The 23,986-nt window shown below is 39.8% G+C and overlaps 3 protein-coding genes across 7 annotated transcripts; 1 reads left to right on the top strand and 2 right to left on the bottom strand.

The window, feature by feature from the left end:
- Window positions 1-413: 413 nt before the first annotated feature.
- Window positions 414-10,625, bottom strand: smo (smoothened, frizzled class receptor). Of its 2 annotated transcripts, XM_063460478.1 has the most exons (13): window positions 10,348-10,625; window positions 9,914-10,203; window positions 7,895-8,094; window positions 7,549-7,758; window positions 7,276-7,448; window positions 6,953-7,172; window positions 6,717-6,840; window positions 6,500-6,592; window positions 6,003-6,111; window positions 4,157-4,342; window positions 3,475-3,623; window positions 2,984-3,118; window positions 414-2,843 (listed from the first exon to the last, which is right to left on the bottom strand). In XM_063460478.1, exons 2-13 carry the CDS (start codon window positions 10,173-10,175, stop codon window positions 2,227-2,229), a joined length of 2,478 nt encoding a protein of 825 aa, XP_063316548.1. In that variant the 5' UTR covers window positions 10,176-10,203; window positions 10,348-10,625; the 3' UTR covers window positions 414-2,226. The 2 variants fall into 2 exon arrangements, with proteins under 2 accessions (XP_063316548.1, XP_063316547.1); XM_063460477.1 differs by having other exon boundaries at window positions 9,914-10,625.
- A 3,318-nt stretch (window positions 10,626-13,943) lies between these two features.
- On the bottom strand, window positions 13,944-20,113 carry tspan33a (tetraspanin 33a). Of its 2 annotated transcripts, none has more exons than XM_063460535.1 (8): window positions 20,098-20,113; window positions 17,304-17,361; window positions 16,941-17,068; window positions 16,560-16,634; window positions 15,548-15,643; window positions 15,331-15,459; window positions 15,079-15,237; window positions 13,944-14,994 (listed from the first exon to the last, which is right to left on the bottom strand). In XM_063460535.1, the coding sequence occupies exons 3-8, from the start codon at window positions 17,028-17,030 to the stop codon at window positions 14,893-14,895; spliced, it is 651 nt and encodes a 216-aa protein (XP_063316605.1). In that variant the 5' UTR covers window positions 17,031-17,068; window positions 17,304-17,361; window positions 20,098-20,113; the 3' UTR covers window positions 13,944-14,892. The 2 variants fall into 2 exon arrangements, with proteins under 2 accessions (XP_063316605.1, XP_063316604.1); XM_063460534.1 differs by lacking the exon at window positions 20,098-20,113 and adding an exon at window positions 19,141-19,393.
- Window positions 19,822-23,664, top strand: LOC134646835 (zinc finger protein 484-like). Of its 3 annotated transcripts, none has more exons than XM_063500818.1 (8): window positions 19,822-19,921; window positions 20,110-20,324; window positions 21,170-21,280; window positions 21,443-21,538; window positions 21,767-21,877; window positions 21,993-22,110; window positions 22,189-22,389; window positions 22,476-23,664. In XM_063500818.1, the coding sequence occupies exons 1-8, from the start codon at window positions 19,903-19,905 to the stop codon at window positions 23,495-23,497; spliced, it is 1,893 nt and encodes a 630-aa protein (XP_063356888.1). In that variant the 5' UTR covers window positions 19,822-19,902; the 3' UTR covers window positions 23,498-23,664. The 3 variants fall into 3 exon arrangements, with proteins under 3 accessions (XP_063356888.1, XP_063356887.1, XP_063356886.1); XM_063500817.1 differs by having other exon boundaries at window positions 19,834-19,951; window positions 21,770-21,877; XM_063500816.1 differs by having other exon boundaries at window positions 19,835-19,951.
- Window positions 23,665-23,986: the final 322 nt, after the last annotated feature.

Here is a 23,986-nt window from a genome sequence, read left to right as displayed (position 1 = left end):
CCAGGGGTTGGCATGGCGACTTTAATTTGACTAAAGTTAAATCCTAATTCTTTTCTTAACAGGACATTTTAGACAATTCTGTACTTCATACATAGTGGGGACATTTGGGTCCTCTTCTGTCCCAGCATGACTGTTCCTCAGTCCATAAAGGCATGGTTGGATGAGTTTGTTGTAGAAGAACTTGACCTCCTTCCTTGCAACCACTTTGGAATGAAGTAGAACGGAGAATGGGCTAAAATTTTACACCTACACACTGCCCAAAAATTTGTAGAAAACCTGGAAGAGTAAAAATTATTGTAGCTGCAAACGTGGAACGATTTGGAATGGCATGTCATAAAAGTTCCTGTCCTCGTGGCAGAGATTACAACTGTTACAAAAGGCAAAACATGAAGAAAAAAAAATGCACATATCTGTTTCACTTTTCACTAAAATTTTATTTACATATAAAAACAAAAGAAAATACAGCTGCACAGTAAAAGTGACAGTATTCTTGTACTCAGTTTGGAGACTAAACACACAAAGCGCCACAGTTAATCTTCAGACAGCTTACAAAAACCCAGAAATTATTACTTTTCAAAAGTAATCTTCATTTCTATTTTTTTTTTTAACACAAATGTTTTAGGTGGACATCAGCTTTTTTTTGTTATTGAATTCATAGTGTGGCAGTGTGGCAACTACTAATAACATAAATAATTCACATACACTTCTATGTAACAAAATGTGTCTGTGTTGACTAAGTAGCGATTTAACACAGTTTACTTCAGCATCATTTATCCACAGTAAGCGTAAACACACGTGACGATAGTAGGTGATCATTTGGTTACAGCATGAGTACAGCGGCAGATTTTTTTCTTTTATAGAGCAGTTGACTCTTCCCTTTTGTTCAACATCATGTAAGCAGAAGAATCGAGTGATTTGTACATCTGGAAATATAACAGATTGAGAAATCTATGAGCGGCTAATACAGTACACACAGAAAGAGAGAGATGGAAAATTCTGCACTTTTTATTTTCAGATCTGAATAAGCTCCCTGTGGAGCATTATCAAAAAAAAAAATATTTTTTTAACTGAACCGAGGAGGATGCAGTTTTGACTTAATATTTACAACAGAATAAGAAAAAGTAGAAATACAGCTGAAAAAAAATGTAGAGGAAAAGTTGAAATGTACAAGTAAAAGAGAGCCATTCATTTCAGTCCAATGCAGCAAAACTGTAAAGTAAGTTTTCCTCCAATCAAAGCAGAAAGTGTAGAATTATTGCACCAGGCAACAGAGTGTGTACATATAACTACACAGTTACAGTAGCTTATTTAATAAAAGAAGAAAAAGGCTTTACTATTTAAGGCATCGAAAATGAAGTGTAAAAGAAGCTATGAGTTATCGTATGTGGATCCAATTTAATTTTAGTCCCAGTGTGTATTAGAAATTCTTCAGGAAGTGCGAACATTTAGCATTTAGCAATTATTAGTATTTATAGGGTGAGGGGGTGTGTGGGTAATGGTTAGTACCCCAACTGTACATAAGAACAAACAATTAATAGATATATAGTAGCTTGAAGAGAGAGCAAAACATTAAAATATAATATAAGAGAAGACTTGCGTTAAACAGTATTATGCAGCTTCTGCTGCCCTAGGAGTGATGAAATACTCGTGACATAAGACGTCAATAAAAAATATTAAATATAGCAACAACAACAAAAAGACATTTTAAAATAGTCTTCTAGAATTGGTGAAATCTTTTTAAAGAAGTCATTCATTGATAATCCCAGGAAAAGTAAACCTGGTTAATTCATCCTTGACTGGCACCAATGGGAGCGTAGGACCCCACTGTAACACACAGAGCTTGAAGTTGTAACCAGCAGGTTGGAGCTGATGCAGGCGGATGAATGAGTCGGTGCTTCAGGATAAAGACATCTGGGTTTCTGTATTGTTTCAAGCCATGTACGGTTTTAGCTGCCTTATTTGACTTATCATCCTGGAATTGCTTTTAAAATTTTACTGGACACAAATAAAATATAAAAATAATTTCTTATACACAACACTTTTTATTCTATTTTATCCCTTTGCGTTTTTTTTAAGAAAAAAAAATGACCAGCTTTGTTCCATCTTAACGTCCAGGCATTGGGATTTTGCTGCACTTTAGTAAGAATTTGCGAAAGTATCCAGCACTTTTTTTTTTTTACTTTGCTATGTACGTATACCTTAAAACAGTCTATTTCAGCTATGATTTTAGAAGTCAGAGTCAGCATCCATAAGCTCCGCCTCCATTAAATTGGTCCTGGAGTGGATGGGTCCGTAACCAGCCCTCCGACCTGCTGGTACCCGAGCCACGTGGGCCATTCTTTCTGATATTCCATCAGTGATATCGATTTCTCCAGGATAGCGTGAAGAGGCACTAGGTTGCCAATTGGAGGGAGGGTAACGCGGACCAAGACCCAGATCCTCTGGACGATCTCTGAAGGTCAGGTGGTCAGATAGCATGCTGTGGCCATAGCCATTCTGGCTGGTCTGGTACTGCAGGTAGGGACACTTCTCCTCGCATGACAGACGGCGCGAAGGTTGGAAGTCTGGGTAAGACCCAGGCAGAACTTCCTCCTCAATCTTCTGTTGTTGTCTCTGTTGTTCCCGCAGATTGGCAACCAGGCTTGGATGAGGAGGCAGTTTGGGCAGACGGGGCACTGAGCTGCGACCAAACTCACGCTGGCGATAAACCTGGTGGTCCACCATCTCCTCGACCGGACGCACCTCCTTCTTCCTCTTCTTCTTCTTCTTTTTCCTCTTTATCATTTCCGGTGAAATTTCGGCCTCCACCATCCACAGGCGGTTCCTCTCCTCTGGAGGGGGCACTGTGACAAAATAAAAGAAAGTAAAGATTAAGATTTTTTTTTAAAAAAAACAAAACAAACCCAAGGTCTAGAGCATCTGATCTGAAATTTATATTCAAGGGAGTTGGTGTAAAGCCAGAATCATGGTCTCCAGAGCTCACCTGGTGTACCAGTGGGAGTAACAGAAATGTCCTGTGGGAGAATGGCACCTCGTCTGGCCACCATCTTTGTCACATGCTGTGCCCAAGCCGATGACATGTCATTTGATGGCTCGTTTAGGTCAAAATTGATTCCGGCTATGAAAGAGAAGAAAAAAATGAGAGCCAAAGCCAGTTTTAAGTCTTAATAGCGTCGCTAGAATGCTTCATTAGCCCTGAAATAATCAAGCATAAACAAGTGTGGCAGTAAACTCAAGTTTCTGGTAAAGCAACCCTTGCGAGGAGAATTCTATGAATGATATGCATACAAAACCATATTAATAGGAGGAGTTGGGACTTATTGCAGTTTCAGCTGTTCACCACAATATGGAAGTAACTAACCCCATTTACTGGTCAATACAATGACATCTCTGCACTCTGGTTCATCATAAAATATCATTTTAACTCAGAAGTATTTATCTGTATTAGTTCAATAACTTCACCGAAATACTCACCCACTGGTCCCTCGTGGGACACGGTGTGCATGCTGAAGGACAGCTCTTTCTCTGGGTCCTTGTGGAGCTCCTTCCTCATTGCGAATGCCTTGGCGATCATCTTGCTTTTCTTTATCCTCTTCGGTTCATTATCGCTACGGCCGATGATTCTGGAAAAGTAGAATGACGGGTGGCTACATTAATTTTTCTGAGAACAAAAATTCAGTCCTGATCCACTGATAGCAAGAGACCTAATGTTTTTCAATCCAACAGCTGCCATTTGACCTTAGCTAAAATGCTGAAATCAATCAAGCTCTGTCATGGAAAAATACAGAGTAAGAAAGCCTTGGCCTCGACTGAAAATGCAAACCAAAAAAAAATCAACAGTGCAAACTTAAATGCATGCACTGGGGGTACACAACAGGACTAAATGCATGTGTGTGTCTTCATACTTTAAAGTGATGGGGATAGAATCCAAACTTTTCAGTTATTTTGGACAAAGAGCAGACATTTAACACACTGCTATCACTGTACATATGAATACGGACAGGCGTGTAACAATGATTTTAAAAACAGACTGTTGCTAAATCTTTTTAGAAGAACTTCAAAAAAAGGCCAATAATCATCATAACCTACAGTATCTCTTCATTGCTATAGCCATAACACCAGAGATGTGTGTGCTAACTTGTGGTAACTTGCTCACTTGCACCAGGTGCGTTTCCAGATGAGGATGGTGGCTTTAGTCCAGACCCAGGTGCTCATGGCGATACCCGTCCCAAACATTGAAAACAGGTTAATTTTCTCCACCATCAGACTGGGGCGGTTCTTAATGGTGCATTCTGGGATGGGCTTGTTTGTCTGAGAGGCGATTGTCACGTTGGCCTCACACCTGTTGAAAATACGACAGAGATCATTAGTCTGTGTCTCCAACAGTGCCCACAGTGTGTGCCTCCCACACCTTCTAGCTAGCCATATGACTGAGGTGCATTCAAATGCTGGATCTGGTTAATAAGAAGGTCTTTTACATGTTAGGGTGGGGAGAGAGTGGTTTACATTTTTGAGGCAAAATTCATTCCAGTCCGGCCAGTGTCAACACGGTGGGGAAAGAGGGCTGCATTCACTCCTTCGCGCTGAGTGGTTAGACGGCGGTTTGGAGTGTGCATCAGGTTGTGGATATCTGTGTGTGACTGGATGCGGAGGGTGAAACTGAGAAGTGCTGAGGTATAAAGCAGCTTTTGAAGCAAGCAGGTGTAAACTTTAACACCTTAGGTCTTAGCTGATTGTTTGAGATTTTGAACTGCTGCAAAACTGTAAGGCAAAACTTCCTTCAGTCCAGAGAAGGATTTGAATGACTCCATACTGATCACTACCACTGACCATTTTAGTTCCACGTAATCAAAACTTTAGTGCATAATGAGTTTATAAATAAAAGATTAATAGCATAAAAACTAATGTTATTTAACCTTTTCTAAAAGTTTTAAACAACAACTAAATGTCAATGCAACAGAAATGAAGTAATGCATGATATTAACATGCTTTGGCTTATTAGTTCTCACAGGTAGCTGCACATTGGCCTAATCAGCAAGAGATCAGCTGGTTAAATCCTAAAAGGAGAGCCAAAATCTCAGGCCTCAGACTGCTCAGTGTATGATGTCACTGAGAAGGGGTATCCTTAATATGGTCACCCCGATCACCTTCCATTCAACCATCTGTTTACAAGGGGGAAGCCAATGAAAAGAAAGTTGCCTTAAAGGGAGAGGAGCAGCTTGCTTCACACAGTTGATGAGGGTCTGCAAACATTAAATACTGTGAGTGGAGCCAATATTGGTGGACCAATATTAGCTATTTGCCAATATATTGGGACTGGGATTTTTAATGGGCGATACATTTTTTGTGGTATAAATCATATGGAAGAAACCACCTTTAAGCATGTAACAAGTGTTGCTTAGTTGCTTAGTTTGTCCACCAGAGGGAACTCTGCAACTTCCAAATTGACAGCACATTTTCAGAAGGACACAGCACAATAACCAGCTGATCCAAGTAGACTCAGGCAGGGTGTAAACAAGTAATCCACGACTAGTAACGATAAAGGAAGATTACTTTTAAACTGCATTATCATATTATGTTAGGACTCATAAATAACAACAAATAACAAATATTGGGGGAAACTATTTATGTGTTTTGTGTTTGAAAGAAAAAAAATATATCAGCCAATATATGGAATGTTTAAATCACCAAATATTGGTCTTAAAAATCGGTCAGGCTATAGTGACAATTCATCCAAAGGTACTCTAATAGATTCCAATTATAAATATATGGAGATAGAAATTAACATAATAGGTTTACTTTAAATTAATGTGACATACTTGGAAAAATGCAGGTATTTATTTATTTATTTTTTAGGAGATATGCATCCTGGACCTGGCATGGTGGTCCCTTTAAGGTGGAAAGGGTAATATGCTGTGCAATAGCAGTGGTGACTTTGTTAGTGTGAGCAGTAAAAACATATAAAATTATATGATTTCTGTCTAAAAGAAAACACAACTTACAGCACATAATCCCTGAAGCTTCTTTCCCACTCAGCTTGGTTGAAGAAGTCATAAAAGTGGCAGCCAAAGGTTATAAAGACAAAACCAAAGGCAAGGAATCCAAATATTCCTGTATTGTAAAGAAACACAAGGACAACAAATTATATGTAAGGTATTAGACGCTTTGCTCCTTGTATACATCATACAGAATAAGAAACCTTATTGCATTATTACATCGGCGTAACTTTGTGCTGAACATTGGGGGGGGGGGGGGGGGGGGGGGGGGGGTCAAATGGCAGATGATTAAACATGCAACTATTTTTCTGGTAATAAATGAAATGAGTAAAGAAAATCAACAGCCTATTTGGGGGGGTCATAACCCCCCTAACCCCCCTGGAAATTATGCCCCTGCATTATTAAAATGCCTGATTTCTGTGATGAACAAGCATTTAAGCCCAGGTTTCAACTCTCAGGATGGTTTCTCTCTGATATTGATCAGACGAGAGTAGAGAACTTACCAAGTCGCAGCATAGTCTCATTGATTTTGCTCGCTGCTTTCTCACTCAAGAGACCGGGGTGGTTACTTTTGATGGAAAATAATGTCATAACACCTAGAAACAGAGAAATGTTTTAATTAAGTCTTTGCAAAGATTAAAGAGTAACTTTTATGACAGTTTGTGTCTCTTTTTAGCTCTTTGAGCTCAAAACATGACAAACCAGTTCTTCGGAACTTACCCCGAATGAGGAAGTAGCCACCAACAACAAGCACCACTCCAATGGGTGCCAGCACAAAGCCAGCACGATACCTGTAGTTCTTGTAGCCCACAAAACAGATCCCGCTCACAGAGTCTCCATCAACCTTTAGACAACCAGGCACAGACAAAAGGAATCATAAAACTGACCAACCTCAGTTGTAAAACATTTTAAAATCTCAAAGAATGAGGAATTTTAATGAAAAGCCTCATACACACCTCAGCGATTGCTAGGATGGCCACAGTGAGGACAAAGGGGATGGACCAGGTGACCATGTGGAAGTAAGAGGTTCTACCAGACAGTGGCTGGTGAGTAGTGCCCAGAGCTTTGAAGGATGTGTGCCAGGCATATGTCAGCATGACAAACCAAATCACACCTGACATCAGGGAGTAGTAGACGATGATGAAGATGGTGACACATGACAGCGTTTCCGAAGACCTGAAAAGAGCAAGATTAGAGAATTTCTGTGATTGTTTTTCTTTTTCTTTCTTTTTTTTTTGGGGGGGGGGGGGGGGGGGGGCGGTTGAGGTTTTGCACTCACGAGGGCTCCCCGAGTCGCATCGTGTTGTCGCTCTTGCATACAATCTCTTCACGTGCCCCATCCAGAAATTGGGCCAGCCAGCCGATGCTGCCCACAAAGAAACAGGCGTTGATGTAGAAGAGAATGACAGCTGGGTAGCGGTTAGAGTTTTTCCAGTCTGCAAGAAATGTGACCTGAGAAATAAAGAGAAATAATTAACAAAGTGAGAATGTGGCTTAAGTTAAATGTGACCCAATCCCCCCCAAAAATGAATGGTGCTATAGTTTGTCTCACCAGGGTAAAGAAAGTGCAGAGGAGGGTGATGGTTCCAAAGTAAGCGATATAGGCGTGCATGTCATTGTGCTCCTCTTCAGTGAACAGAGGATTGTCACACTGGATACCACAGCCCTCCACGTCCTTGTACCAGCTCGACTGAATGTCCGTCTTCACCAGAGGAGCTTCACACTGGCCCGATGTGTTGAACTTCAGCTTTTGCACCTCATTCTGCAAACAGAGGATATAATGGGTAGTATTACAGCTGCCTAACAGTTTGAAATCATTGCTCTCTACTGGACCCTGACCTCTGAGCCCTGACTTTTTAAAAAAGTCTCACATGACATTACATGACAATTGAACATACCGAACAGCCCACAGGGAATTTGTCACATTTGAGAAAGCTGGGCCAGCCTCGCTCCCGATCCACGATGCTACATGGACTACGTGTAGTCTGACAGAGGCTCTGGCTGGGCAGTTCAACTCGGCCGTTTTCGCATTTGGGCATGTAGACGGCGCAGAGCAGAGGCTGGATGACGGACCAACAGCGAGGGGCGTTCCGCAAACCTAGGACACAAAAACAAAACTGAACCTTCCTGTGGCATTTAATTTAGAGATGATAGATTCACAACAAGAATGACAATGATCCCATCAGTTGTTAGATTTATGAGACCAGTGATGATGACAGTGATGATCGTTATACACTTCCTATCAATTTCCAAGAGCTGGAGGTGGAAATCTACATATTAAGAGAAGTTATGCAAAAAGGGGAAAAGAAATTATTCACTTTGAATATGACTGACTGAATCTGATTATTTTAATTTGCATTTTCTATTTGTACAATAGCAATTAATCGAGTAATCCACAACTCAGTCAGTGGAAAACAGAGAAGGTTGGCCTGTACAATATGAGAAAAATCTACAATGTTCAATGTATTGTTCAATATTGCAATGACAACATATGATGAATAAACAAATATTGAGGCGTCCATATTACATTTATTCTCCAGATATGTGAAGGGATAAGGTGCTAAGGAAGCAGCATTAAGTTGGTGGTGTTTTCTCATTTTGTAGTAAGATTGTTGCTACTGTTGAGCTCTTTTCATTTTTCATTGAACAGAACATTAAACATAAGATTTTTTTTTTGTATTTATTGCGTTTCAGACAGTCTTTTACTGTGTGTTTATGGCCAATTCATTAAAGTTGCACAAATGATGCACTGCCAATTTCGCTGGCAGCCAACTGCAAATGACAAATAAAGGCTCAATTCAATTCAAATTCCAGCAGGTAGTTAACTGCATACTTTTCTTGACTGTTGCTCAGACATAAATAAATGAATATATAAAATAAATAAAACACATGAGAAAAAAAAAGACATAAAAATCATTTTGTGTGACTGTAAAATGAAAACTATCACATTCCCTCCCATATAAAATGTACATGTTTTAAATGTGTTTTATAAGAGCTATATGCTTCATATCAAAATAGCCCCTTTCACAGTTTTCAAAATAGAATTATTAATGGAACATATTAACAGTAACTGAACACCCTGTGTATACATAATTGTTATAATTATGTTGCATCAAGTCATAGAGGTCTTACAGGTCTTATGGCTAAAATTGTTTCTGATTATTGTCCATATGGGGGCTGTAGATTTGAGGTTTGGCAGTCTGACAAAGTGAGATTTCGTGATATCAATTATAGGTCAGTTTATAGTCTAGATGATAAAAACTTGGGATTAAAAATTTACAAATTAAAAAAGCATTTTTTTCAACCGTGTAACACTTATGTACGGGCATGGTTACAGACTTCACCTTATAACACTTGCAAAATTTTTTATTATTGTTTACAAGAATGATTTACTAAATTAGTAAAAATCGAGACAAATGAGACTCTTTAAGATCTGTGAGGCTGGCCTGGTACTGACAGGTCATTAGTGAGAGTTTATGAAGGTCAAAGTCTTCTTGCGGAATATCTAAAAACCCTTTTATCAGCCGGTCTTCATTTGTTTCCGCTCTTAACACCTTTGAATGATTGTCCTTTGTTACCTTTAATGGATTGTAACCCCTCTTTTCCTCTCGAGGATCTTTTCCATTACTTAAACCTCCTGAGTACTTGTGAATTGTCACAACAGGCCATTATCATGCATTTAACATCTTATCACAATAGAACAATACAAAGTAAATACTGATAAATACGGTATATTGACTGAAAAACAGCCAATTTTCAGAGTTTCGGCTTATTAAAAAGCTTAATGATTTAATTGTTACTACAAAATAAAAGCATTTTCTTAATTATTTACATGCGATATCAAGAAGCTGACTTCTCTGACATTAAAGACAAACGTACTAAAGTAGCAAATATGAATTATGATTTTCAAATCTTACCGGACCACATGGTCAACTTCTCAAAAGCCTCTTCTTGGGTGCTGGAGTCCTCCGCCAGGATCAGAGAAGTGTGAGTGTATGGTAAAGGCGATCCCAAACATGTGTTATATTTAAGCACCTCGCAAGTTGTGGTTTTCTTGCAGGTATCCTCAAATATCGTCCCGTTTGGAGACAGCACTGCCCCGCAGCCAGAAAGCCAGGCAGCCCAGACGCAAAGCATCCTGTAAAATCCAACAATGGGGCTCCAACTCTTGGAAGACATCTTGGGAGGGGAGGGGGGAGAGATTCAACTGCGCAAAAAAAGGGAGAAAAAAATCACTTTGTTTTCTTGTGCTTCAGCAAACTAATGTACCGAAAGACCAAGATGGGTTGCTCTGTTCTTTAGATTTAGGATAGGTTTCCAAAAGCGGCATGGTAAATAAAAAAAAACTAACTTTAAAGTTTTCCCGGAGTCCTTCCAAACTTTTTCATTCTGCACTTCTCATCCGATCCCTTTTGGGTTTTCCCGAATTCCTTCATTATCCAAAATCTAACCGCCGCGCAAAATGTCCTCATGTGTTGAAAACGCGGATGGTGATCTTAGAGCGTTATAAAGTATTCATTTGTGTCGTTTAAGCTGGATAGGAAAGTTGCAGATTCTTCTTCCCTCCCCCAACTTCCAAAAAAACTTGCCATGAAAAAGTCTGGATCTCTGTAATAGGATCTCCAGCTCACATGCGCCACCCCTTCTCCAAAACCCCCCTCTTTTTTTTTATAGTGGCAGAAAAATAAGGTGATAAATTATCCTATATCTCTGTATGAGTTTGAAGAAGTGTTTTTTCTCCGGGTGAAGTGTCTGATGAGAGGTTTTTGTTAAGTCCCTGTGAGCTGCACCTCACTGTCTGCTGGTTGTTGGGTTTTTTTTTTGTATCTCTGGTATGCACATGGTGGGGGAAAGCCAGGGCAACAAAACCTCCCTTCCCATCCCCCTCTGCAAGTGGAAGAATGTGCCTTATGGCAGACCTTCTCAGAGTTTCTCATCTCGAGGACCACCACCCCAAAACAGCACCGACCCTCCCGTCTGACAGGTTAACTCTCATGTGAGAAGGGTTTTGTAATTTCTTCTTATTGACAATGTGAAGGGAGTAAAGATGAAATGTTTGCATTCTTTCATCCGCGTGTAGGATCCCAGGTGACCCTCAGACATAATCCTGTTATGAGCTTTTATAAATAATAAATAATAAGAAATAGAACATGTATATGTATGGGTATGGTATTTCTATGCATTTTGCAACAATAACAGTGGAATAGAGATCAGGGTTTCTCAATGTTCTGATCACAGTGTAAGTGTAGAACATCAGCATGTCCAGCATTTGTAATGCATCTTTTCAAAGTATGTATATTGGAAATATAACCCTTTGTTTTTATATTATGACATGAACTGTGGATGAAATGAAGAACAGCGGGTGCTTAAAATGCTTTCTAGAGCAGCCACTTACCTGCAGGTCACACATGGAGAACGTTGGATGTACAGAAAGTGTACGTGTAGGCTGATCTGTGCTGATGACATTTGTTTTTGGTCACAGTTATGCAGAGTAAACACTCCTTGCACTGGAATGTACATGTGCAGGCATTACATAAGATTTTCTAGTGAAAATAAAATATCTTAAGGTGCTCACCAGCCACCTCAACCTTTATTATTAATCGTGTGGGATTATTATTTGTTTACATGAAGGTTTAGCGATTACGACATCTGAATATCTGTGTGTGGGAGAGAGAGGGAGGGGCACAACTCAAAATTAGTTTCCTTTGGGACACTCATAATGGTCTGAACTTCCTCTTTTCTGGTTAAGGTGGCTATACTGTTAATAAAAACACAAACACACGGACAGAACTCACACAGTCACATTATTTTAGGCTCATCCACTTATCTTTCTTTTCTTTTGACTATGGCGGGATACCAGAAAAAGCACATACCTAAAAGGTCAAAACTCCACCATGTTGTTGATATTGCTCTAATTGGAGAGTGCACTTGTGGTATTTGGATGACTGCTGATGCTTTGTGTTCTCAGTGAATCTGGGTTAGCTCTGCTCTGTCCTGCATGTCTCTCTCTCTCTCTCTCTCTCTCTCTCTGTGTGTGTGTGTGATGCGCGTCTGGGCCTCTTTAAAACCTACAGTAACACGGCTCCCTCAGTGAGTCAGAGGAGCGGGGACCACACACAGAGCACTGGAGCCCAGGCCAACACACACTCACTCCAACTTTCATGTACACACTGACTCACTAACTAGAATAAGAGACACCTACGGAGTGATATACTGCGATTTGAACTGTCACTTTGTCATCAGTTTATTCTGCATAATGACATAATTTCAGGTCTCTGAAAAGTGCTAATGAGGTGAGAATCTCAGAGGGGAGTTAAACTCACAAAGACATGTCATGTTTAGATTGGGAGAAAAAAAAAAGCTGCTACAAACACAGGACTGTGTGCGCTCCTAAACATCACAGGCATCAGGTTTCAAGTTGAGATCTCCTCGGAGGTTTTCATTTGCCAAGGAGAGAAATGGGGTGGAGATAAGAGGTCATGTTGGTGTTTGCTTCTTCACAGTTACATTAGACTTCTGGCCACGCAGAGCTCCCTGGGTAAGAAGTAAAAATTGTGCCAGTTAACTCTTCCAGTTAGGAAACAGGATTTGTGTCATTTCTTTTTAATGAATATGTACAGTACTGTGTAAAAGTCTCGAGCCACTCCCCATTTTCATTTTCTTTGCTTCCAAGGAGTTTGCTCCTTGTACCTTACCATTTTCAGAGGACTTGTTGTTGTTTGTTAAACCACTTATCACTGATTTAACCCCCTAAACTCCCCTAACTCAAGATGTGTTTATATTTAACAGACAACTTGGTAAAGACCAAAATTCAAATAGGATCTTTAGACACTTTATTCATAGTAGCCTGTCAGAATCTATATCTATAAAAATGGCAACAATAACACAGTTTACAGGGATAAAATAGTATTTCTGCCCCAACAAGGTGATTCCCAAAGAGCAATTAGCTGAAAACTGAAACATTTTGAGAAAACTGAACAGGTGGGCTAAAAACTATCTAGAACAGATGATCAGTACCTGAAAGTCATGTCCTTAAGAAACAGAGGAAATAGAAAAAAAAGGGAAAAAAAGGCTGAGGTCTGCCAAATTAAACATCAGACTGAAAAATCAGAGGCAACAGGTCATTGGGAGGGTTAAATCAAAATTTGAAATTTTTGGTTCAAATCATTATCAATATGTATGGAGGTCAGGAGAGAGGTACAGTAGTCTACAGGCATCTATAAAACACAGTGGAGGCTCTGTCATGGTTTGGACTGCATTTCAGCCAGTGGTGTTGGAGATTGTGTCAACATTGATGGAATTATGTACCTGGAAATGTAACCTCAGATTTCAGTTGTGCATGCAATATCAACTAGAACACTTTGAGTCATGGACTAGACTCCCCAGAATCTGCACCTCAAAATTATTGAAGCAAAAAATGGAAAAAAGGCAATGTCCAAAGAAGAGCTTTGAATGCCCTTCAAGAAGCCTGGAGAAATATTTCTGAAGAATACTTCGAGAAATTATAGGAAAGCTTGTTTAATAGAGGTTGTGTTGAAGAATGAAGACAGTGATACCAAATACTGACTCGCAAGCTCATTAGAATTGCCTTATATACTGTATTTCCATGTGTCGATAAGTCACTGCTACACCTTTCCCATTTTCTTAGCAATACACCAAAAAGAAAAAAAAAGGGTAGCTCAAGATTTTTGCATAGTACTGTAAATTTACAGCTTCATGAAGCAGTAAACATTTATGACTAGGCTGAAGCTAATCCTGACAGAAACATTTCAATAGAACCAGACTTTGCTTTGCTTTCAGAGTCAATAAATATTTTCCCCCCTCAGTCAGGGAAGGTCAGTCTGCACAGTGACGGGTCACAAAGTACAAACTGGCCTGTACAAATAACTACTTCAAGAGGGTGATTCAACAGCACTCCAGATATTCAGACATTTGTTTTCCTCTTTTTAAAGAATTCTGTATTTTAGTTTTAAAAAAGTGACAGCAAGAAGAATTCAGAATTTAAACTAGATCACTCAAAACACAGGAATATGAACTGTGTGGTTTGGCAAACATTTATTTGCAATGGCAACGTATTTCAATATACACCCTACAAGAAAATCCCGCGTCTCCACAGCCATGCAGGCAGTCAGCTGGCCAAAATGAAAGGAGGCGATGACATCATGTGCAGTGTGAGGTCTTGGCAGAACAATTGAGCAGCCCAACATGGCAGCATGATTATGAAAGGTCAGAGCAGCAGCGTAAACATTTGCTTGCGGTTTTTGTCGAACGAAACCTGTTTATCATACTGTATGTTATTGCTTTAACTTTGTAACATGTTCGGAGGAAGCGTGAGGGGTGGGGGGTGGGGGAGGTTCTGGAGCATTGAGGTAATACAAGCTTGAGAAAGAGGAAGAAACTTTTCACAAAATGGTCTGTATGCATTCGCTAGGCCTTGTCTCAAAAAATATTTTAAGTATGCTGAACTTGAGTGACAGACACAGTTCTAAAGGATGACATTAAACAATATGTGATATACAGTAATTTTCAGCATATTGCAAAAATCAGAGCCACCTCACTGATGGTAAAATTATGCTTTCTGCTTTTTAAAAAAAGTTGTGTTTTTTTTTACTTTTGAAATAAAATAACACAAAATAAAAAAGATTTAATGCTGTAGATATTTTTGACTGCATCTCTTCACTAAAACGTAACATCCTGAGCACTAAATATACCTTCTGCCCTTGCTTGGGTATAAAGTTTGTTTTTAAAGTAACCATTTCAAAATTCAGTATTTGCTTTGTCCAAGAATCATAACAGGCTCAAAGGACTCTATTGGTTTAGTTCTACCAATCAACCCCGATTATGCTGGTGTCTACATGCTTCCTGTTCTCCTCATCAGACTTTGGTTTCTCCTGGATCAGCTCCACGGGTCAAAGCTGTGTTTCTGGTTGTAGTTCTGCAGCTCGATCTGGTCTTTGATCTGGTTCATCAGAATCTGAGACAAAAGCATTCCAGCCAGCTGCAAACCAGAGAACATGACAGAAGGTTCAACATGTGTCTCTTCTATTAGAAGCTGTGTGAGTGTTGATATGTAATGCTCTACCTGTGGTATAGCCAGTCCAAGCGCAATGCCTCCTAGTAAGAACAGGTTGCTGTGGATCCAATCAACTATTTTGTCTATGCAGCCATTGGTGTGAATGCGGTTTCCAGCCTCGATGTAATCCAATTCCTGAATGTTGTGACCGCACATGGTGTTGATTACCTGCCCGCAAACGGCACACAGGTAAAACACATGAAAAACAACAAAAATGAACCACAAAAATCAGTATCAGCATATTCATAAAAGCAAGTTCACCGTGTCATTTCTTAAGATACAGCAGGAAAAGGGGACAGAGCAGCGTTCTCGGCTGGGGTTGTCCTTGCTGCAGTTGAAATACATGTTCTGTGACCAGTCCAAGTACCTCAAAGCACCACAGCAGTCAAACTGATGAGACAGAAGAGATCAGAAGATGGAGTAGCCACCTAAAGGCTGCCATCACCCCAAGAATTCTGCCTTCAGGCTAAATCCTTACCTCTTCCTGACCAAAATCAATAAGGTTTTGCAGATCAATATCATCTCTGTAGTGGACAATGGCGTTGTTGATCACCTCGGTCACTTTACCTCTTGCCTTGAAAGAAAATTGAAAAAGTATTTTATGGATAAAAAAAAAAGTAAATAAAACAATGAAATAAATCTAGAATAATATGGACAAAGTGCAGCAGAGGGCGCTCTCATCTTATAATACACAACCTCTCTCCCTGTGTGTGTTTGTTTGCTTCCTTGGCTGCCAACTCTGACAAGATCAGGAGTTTGGAGCAACCAAACGTGGCACACATGTACATGTTAGGGCCTTGAAGAGTTTCATCTCCGTCAGATTTTGTAACGTCATCATGTTGCCTAGCAACCTAAACCTTTTTAAAATCATCCTATATTTAAATCTTACAACAACAACATCTCCTTTCTATCCAAAAACTTCATTTAGGTAACTAAGCATCTTCCTAGCAATGGGAAATAATGGCCTGTTTTTAAAGCAATATATTTTTATTTCACGACAATCACGTCATATTTATATCCACAAAAGCTTAGTTATACACGATACAATATATTATATAATCATGTTGCACAGCAACCAACTAGCGATGAGCTAAAATGACCTTTATTTGTTGTTGTTTTTTGTTTGTTGGGTTTTTTTTAATTAAAAAAAAAAAAGAATATCATGTGCAACATCATTAATAGGCAAAAAAAGTAGTCTTAAGGACCAGTTTGGAGCGTGCTTTTCAAGGTTTTATATTAATGTGAAGCTACTGTATAACCTCTCATATGACTAGTGCTGATATTCTGTATAAACATAAAACAAAACTGTATAATAGTCATCAAATGATAAAGAGTCCCCCAAAAAACTATGACACCCAAAGTTATTTATTATAGAATGAGCAACAAAAGAAACCTATTTAAGTTTTGAAAGAGTTGAGAATACAGAGAACCGAAATACATTTGTGTTTACATTATTCTGATTGATAGAACAGTCCATATTGTTCGATTACCTTATCTGAAAAGATGAAGCCCAGGACACCAGCAGTCAGCTGCAGGATGAAGATCACGATCAGACAGATACAGAACTGGGAGGAGGGAAAAAGAGCAGTCGTTACCACATTGTAATTTAAACCTCCTCCTGTGTCTCCATGAAGCTGTTGCTTATGAGCGCCCTCACTTGTAAAAAAAAAAAAAAAATGTGCAGATTAAGCAAGAAAGCAGAGAACAACTAATGAACTCCAGGAAACAAAATATTTTTAATGGTTTCCTAATGTAACCTGTTTGCGTGGCATAGATAGCACAAATATGACCAGTGATCTTAAAAGATTGTGCATCTGGACCCTTAAAGATATAATAAAAACTTTAAAATCCATTAAATTCTTCTTCCTCACTGTTTGCAAGAGGCAGAGGTTTTCTCGGAGGGACCCCACACAACCGCAGAAGGTGATGATGAACATGAGGACCCCCACGATCAACAGCATTACAGCGGGGTCCACAGCGAGACATGCGAGCGCTGTTTCTAAAGCAGAACGGGAGAGAGAAGACACTCAAAGGATAACACAGACAGAGAGGGCTGGTTGGGAAACATTTCTGAAAAAATAATTCAGAAACTGCATTTTCAAGTATGTTTTTAGTGAAAAAGTGGACTAACAAAGCCTTACAGAAACAAAAGCACTCTACCTATATGTGATGGGACTCCCACTGAGTTATATAAAAAAAAGACTGTATGCTTCATAAATAGAGAATTGTTTTACCTGCGTGTTTCACTATGCGGGCATACACTCCGATTAACACCAACACCAGAGAAATTATCTGAGAACAAACACATAGAAAAAAGGATTACCCAAGATTTCTTTATACTTGGGGCAATTAAAAAAAATTAGAAGTGAAGTGTAATATGCACTCGAGGGGAATATGAAGAAATATTTCTTTTATGTTTCTGCTTGTACAGGGTGCGTCATCATCTTTCCAGAACACTCAATTACAATAATAAGTAAAATGTGCAGTGGCTATACATGAGTCACCGATAAGGCTGCACTGATGATTTTCCAGAAACATTCACTCTGAATCAGTGTTAAACTGCAAGACTTCATCACCAACAATTGGTTGTTAAAACTAGGGGATTCTTCCAGTCTCTCTGCTTTAATCTGACTATATTAACCTACAGCAACCTGCAGACTTCATTAAAAAAATAAAGGCTCTTTCACTCTGCACTGCTTTCTCAGTCTCAATAGAATAATAGTAAATACTCTTCCCAGCCTGAATGACAAAGATCGAGTTACTGCAGACACTGCGCCTTAATGTGGTGGGAGAGAGAGGTCAGGTTTGTCTTTTTGGAAGGGTTTAGTTTCACAGTCAAAGGGAAAAAAGGAAAAAAAAAAAAACAGGGATGATATTAGGAAGGTAATTCGTGTCTGCATACGAGTCAGTAATTCCCATGAAAAGAAGTGGCACGCACTACGAGACTCACTGTAGCTGGAGGGAGCAGAAATGACAACACATTCCATACAAGTTTTTACACAGACTTATCCTGTTTGTACAGGAGCACAGCTTCAATACTGCTGACACACTAATGCACAAAAAACAACATGCAAAAAATGAAACAATTACAAATATAATAGAATGTGCAAAGGAAACACTTCTACAAACACTGAGCAGCAAGGACATAAGAAAAACACTAAAAATTCATGTCAGATCTTGGTTTAAGCATTCTAATTTTCCTGAAAAAGGGTTAGTCTCCTCACATGGATCTAAACCTCAGCTGGTTAAATCTGCAACAAGAGATCAACTCTAAAAATGCTGTAAGAAATCTCCTTAAGTTCTGGCCCACGGTCACCTGACACCGCAACCCACTGATGGGAACTTTCTTTTGTTTACAACCCACTTTGTGAGCTTCACAGTTTTACATAATTCGCGGAATTTTAATTTGAATGATGTTATTCACTTCAGTTATTTGTTGAAATGGAGACGTATCACCACCTGCACAACCTGGTGCAGGAGACAACCTCTGTCAGGAAACAGATGTGAGGTGGGGACATTAAACAAATGTGTGGCCCCATGAGCACATTGACCCTGAAAGTTTGCTTGGTAACAAAAAAGTAAAATCAGTGAAACTGGGAAAACTCCTTTGTGTTCACCTTTTCTGGTGGCTGAAACAAACCACAGCACTGACTGAGGTGACCAAATCCAATCCTGATTTTCAAAGTGAGAATAAAACTTAGTCAATGTTTAAACACCGAGCTGAGAACACCTGGTGTATTTGTTTGTGTGTATGCCTTTGTGAGTGAGACCCATACTTCCTTCTCCCTTCTACTCTTTCCCTCAGTTTCACTCTGAACACCAAAGTTAAAGAACAACTAAGTGAAACAAAGCAACAAAGTGAGCTGCTGGCCGCTGACAAGGAAGTGATGCCTTACATGGTTGGCATAACTGAAATCACAGCATAAACGTCTTTGAACTATTTGTTATTCAAATGTCCCCTGGAAGTTCCAAAGACAAATGATTAACCAGCATACAGAGTTCCTAAAACGAAGGTCACTACATGCTGAGATCAGTCGGTCAATGCTTTTACAATAGCGCGCGATCACTTACCCAAAATATAAAATTAAATATGAACAGCAGGTACTTCACAGCTGGGCTGACAAACGTAAACTCCTCGTCAGATCTAGGTGCGCCTCTGCTTGTTCGTGCCATGGCGACAGGTGAGCGTCTTTATTCAAGTTTGCGCGCAAAAAGAGCCAAAAGCTGGGAAAAGGTGTTTCCTAAGGTTAAACCGAGCACCTCTCAGCATGATGACGACGACTGATTTGCTGACATGCTGACACATAACAGTAAGGTAACGAGTTCCCAGCTGCCCGCCGACCCTGGTTGATAGTAGCTGGGTGTGTAAAAACTGGGTGTTCCCATTTTTTCCCACTGTGTTTTTGTTTTGTTTTGTTTTGTTTTTTTCCACAACAGATCATACAACCTGTCCCCTGATATTAACAGAGTCCAAGCACTGACTTAAAAGACTGAGTTGGGATTTTATTAATTGGAAACAACGGTTACATTATCAATAAGTACAAAAATAAAAGCCCAATTGTAGGTAAATATGTATGAATGCAACATTAGAGACAAAAAGGGCAAAAAATAGCATATGGAAAAAAATATGATTTTTATTTCTTTTCTAGTCTATTAGAAAAAAGTAAACGTGAACCACATTTGAGCTAAAACTGTCCTCTCGCTGTCTGCTTTTATTTTGAAGGCACGATATCGTCATAACATCCGCTTTACCTAGAGGTTATTTCCGTGTTTATTAGGATGTCTGCAGAAGTAGTAATCAGTCAATTTTATAGAAATATATAAAATACGAAAATGGCGTGGAAAAGCGAAGGTTTGTGCGATGTTGCGCGTTTGTTTGCTAGTAGGTTTATTTATTTATTTTTAGCTCAGAGAAAACTTAAAACAATTAGGCTGTTAAGCTAACGTTGCTAACTCTCTCTATTCGTATAGCTGTAACCTGTTAATTGCAGTTTCTAGTTAAATTATGTGGTGCTTTCACTCCAAAACCTTTGTTTCCAGTGTCTTCGGCAGACCGTGTTCTTCCTCCAGCCTCTCTGCGTCTCCTTGTCCCTCCAGTGAGACTCATGTCTGCCTTCATGTGGCAGGTAGCGCAGCAGCTCAAAGTGATGCAGTATGACAAGCTGGCGGACTTCATCAGTTTGGCAACAGAGATGGTCCCAGAGCTGCTCAGTCCCACCCAGAAGGCTCAGCTCATCCTGGGCCTGAGAGCAAGGGTAAGTGATTAGTCCCAACTGTAAATACATTTTAATGTCAGTGAAGCTGAGATGAGGAATTAATAACCTATACTAATGTAGTACTTATCTATGTGGCCCCTCAGAGGGTCTTTTTCCTGCCTTCACCTTAATGTGCTAGTGCATGTCTAAGTAATAATATATATGGTAGGTTTTGAATATTGTTGTTAACCACAATTTACATTTTAACCACATTTAAAAGGCTTTGGTACTTAATTGAACTACTTGGAACAGTGGTGAACGTTCCCAGGTGTGGCCAACCTACCAAAAGTGCTCCAAGAGTACATCGACAACTCATCCAGGTGGTTGCAAAACAGTCTTGTTACATCTGGGATAAAAGTAACACAGCATTTCTTTAAAAAAAAAAAAAACATCATACCAACAGTAAAACATGGAAGTGGTAGTGTGACAGTCTGAAGCTACTTTGTTGTTTCAGGACAGGATGACTTGCTATAATTGGTGGAACCATGAATTCTGCTCTATTCTAGAAAATCCTGAAGGAGAATGTCCAGCTATCGGGTCATGCCCTGAAAGTTTTTTTTATTTAGGTTATTTATTCAGCTTATTTTTGTCTAATATTGCAACTTGTTTGATGTAAGTGTGAGAACCAGACAAAAATCTGATCTCAGGAGGGTGGCAAATACTTTTTTCACAGCACTTAATGTAAGGCATGAGTTCCGCTATTCATCATTTCATTCATTACATTTTTGTTGCTTTCGAAGTTGAAGTGTTTTGTGTTGCTTGTTATTACACGCCTAAATAGTGTGCTTCTGCTCATAGTGGCAGTCATTTTTTTCACAGTGTGTCGTGATCTTCTTTTTTTGCAGCTGGTTCTTGAGCTGTGTCGAGGTGATGGTGTATCCAACCTGCAGATGATCCAGAGTCAACTAGATAAAATCCACACCTGCAGTGTTGAGCTGAGCTCCAATGAGGAGATGGTGGGTGTTTTTAAAGACAATTCAGAGCTGTTTCATCACCAAATTTAAAAAGACAAACAAGCAAGCAAACAAAAAATTAGGCAAACAATGAGCTTTAGGAAAAGATAGATTAAAAATACAGAAAAAACCTTTTTCCTGTATTGTGTGTCTTCTTTTTGACAGGCCAGTTCTGATATATTGAAGACATCATACAGCAACTTTGCTAGCCTGGTTCAGAACATTTTGAATGTTCCTTTTGAGAAGGAGTTCTTTTTTCAGGTAAGTTGGTTTCTGAAAAATTCACAAGTCATAAGTTTTGAAGCCTCTGATTTAGCTACTATCAGTGGCTCATACGGTTCTAACTTATCAGTCACAAGGTAGCCACAATCTGTTTTTCTCATTTTCTGCACATGGTACCATAATTTACATGTTGTATTAAATCTATAATCTATAATCTATGCTTCACATCAAGTAGATGAACCTATAGTTCAGATATGATTTCTTTAGGAGGTTTTTCCTGCCAACTACGGCTCCGCCTATAACCAAAGGATCCAGCAGCTTGTGTCTGTCTTCCTGTCCAGACTTGAAGAGCTGCTGCCAGTACCAGACCTGCAGCAGGTACTCCAGCAGTACTACAAAAGTAACTTTGCAGCACGAGATCAAAATTTGTAACCTCTAAGATTTTTTGTTCTCTTACAACCTGCATTTCTGTGGTCTTTTCTTTCCATCTCAGACAGCAGCTTGGCTCAGTGAAACACCTGTATCAGAAGAAATTGGACTCCATCTGTCTGAACCCTTCAGTTTGAAGACCCTGCTGCATCATCACAGACAGACAGGGACTCTAAGTTCAGGTGAGAACCTTTTTTTTTTAATGAAGTATTATAAATGAGTGAGTAATGTGTAATATATTGGGCTTTCTTCTCTGACAGCATGGTCAAGCAGTAAGGAGGATGTCATTTTGTCCACACTAGCCCTCCCTTCTCAAACTGTTGCAGAGAGGTTCACTGAGGCTTATAGTCAGGAAGATCATGACAGTGAAGAACAAACACCATCACTGGAGGGATTAGAAGAAGAATCAAGTCAAAGCTTTGATGTCACGGCAGATGATTGGCTGCCAAAAAAGAAACCAGGTCAGAAAAAAAAGTGGGAGACCAATATTACTCTTGAATCAGTTAGTCTTATCTCTCTGACTTGCTGTGCTTTGTACTGTTTTCAGGTCCTTTCTCTTGTTTATTCATCTGCCCTCAGTGCTCATTCACACACCGCATAAAGAGAAAAGTCCAGGAGCACATCCAGAGTGAGCACCAGATAACCACTTCTATTCACACAAACTTTTCTGGGAAAAAAGTCAGGAGGAAGATGCGTCAGAAAAGTCAGAATGCTGTGAAAAATCAAGTAAAAGGTGACTCAGAGAAACGGAGGAAAACCGAACCAAAAAGTGTGGCTAAAAACTGGGAACGCAAGCAGAAAAATGACAATGTAGAAAATAAGGAAAGGCGTAGATGGAAAGAGCCCGCGCAGGAAGACAGAAGGTTTCTGAGCACGCGACCTGTGAACAAAAACTTCACAGAGAAAGAAACCAAATGTCCGATGTGTGAAAAGTTCTTTGAACATCCAAATCAATTGAAGACTCACATGAAGCTCCACAGCTTCCCCTACCGCTGCAGCCAGTGCGAGAAGGGATTCACCAGCCCATCAGGCTTTTATCAGCACCAGAGGCTTCATAAGAGAGGACGAATATTCATCTGTAACCAGTGCAACAAGGGATTCCTGTGCAGGTATTCACTCAAGCAGCATGAACGCCTGCACAACGGTCCCTCCAACCTGTGCAACATCTGCGGGAAATGGTTCAGCAAAGCTGGCATCACAAGACACATGCAGATGCACAGAGGGGAGAAAAACTACCTCTGCACCACTTGCGGGAAATCCTTTTTGTCTTCGGGCGAGCTGCTGCTGCACACTCGGTCTCACACGGGGGAGACGCCCTACACCTGCGTCCAGTGCGGGAAGGGTTTCTCCAGCAAAAGTCACCTAAATGTCCACATGCGCTCTCATACAGGGGAGCGCCCATACCTGTGCTCTGAATGCCCCAAGCGTTTCCTTACGTTAAACTGCCTGAAGAGACACACACTCAGCCACAATGGGGTGAAACCATTCAAGTGTCCGAACTGCGAGAGAGAATTCTCGCAGCAGGGGAATCTGAAAAGACACCTTGCCACTCATAAACCCCACATGTAGTTTGCAGTTCTTATTTTATTGTCAGTCAAACAAGTTTATTTCAAACTGGAATTCCAGAATGAACTGCCTTCTGTACGAAGAAATAAGTGTGGGAAGCATTAACCATGCAATCGCTAGAAGTATAAGCTTTGTTTTCTTCAGTGTATTCGGCAGGCATTAAAGTGCACTTGAGCATATGCTTACCATCAGCAATGTCAATTTCATTTTAGTTTCACACACCATTACACTCGCTCACATTGTAGTGTAGAAAATCTGATGATGAAGCTTTCTGGGTGGAGTGCTGGTTAAATATGCAACACTTTCACTTTTCAGCTCTCTGTAAAACTATTCTAACTTCATCCCTGTTTAAGAAACCTGCAGCCTTCCCTTTGAGCTGAATCCTATGAATGTTCTTGTGCCACTTAATTTTTTTTGGCATTCATGTCAAAATGTAATTATCTTAAAATTTGGGGGTTTTCTCAAAATTTAGACGTATTCACTTGAACAATG

This window comes from Pelmatolapia mariae, linkage group LG17 (genome assembly GCF_036321145.2).
Source record: "Pelmatolapia mariae isolate MD_Pm_ZW linkage group LG17, Pm_UMD_F_2, whole genome shotgun sequence".
Classification (NCBI taxonomy): domain Eukaryota; kingdom Metazoa; phylum Chordata; class Actinopteri; order Cichliformes; family Cichlidae; genus Pelmatolapia; species Pelmatolapia mariae.
This window is presented reverse-complemented; position numbering and strand designations above follow the sequence as displayed.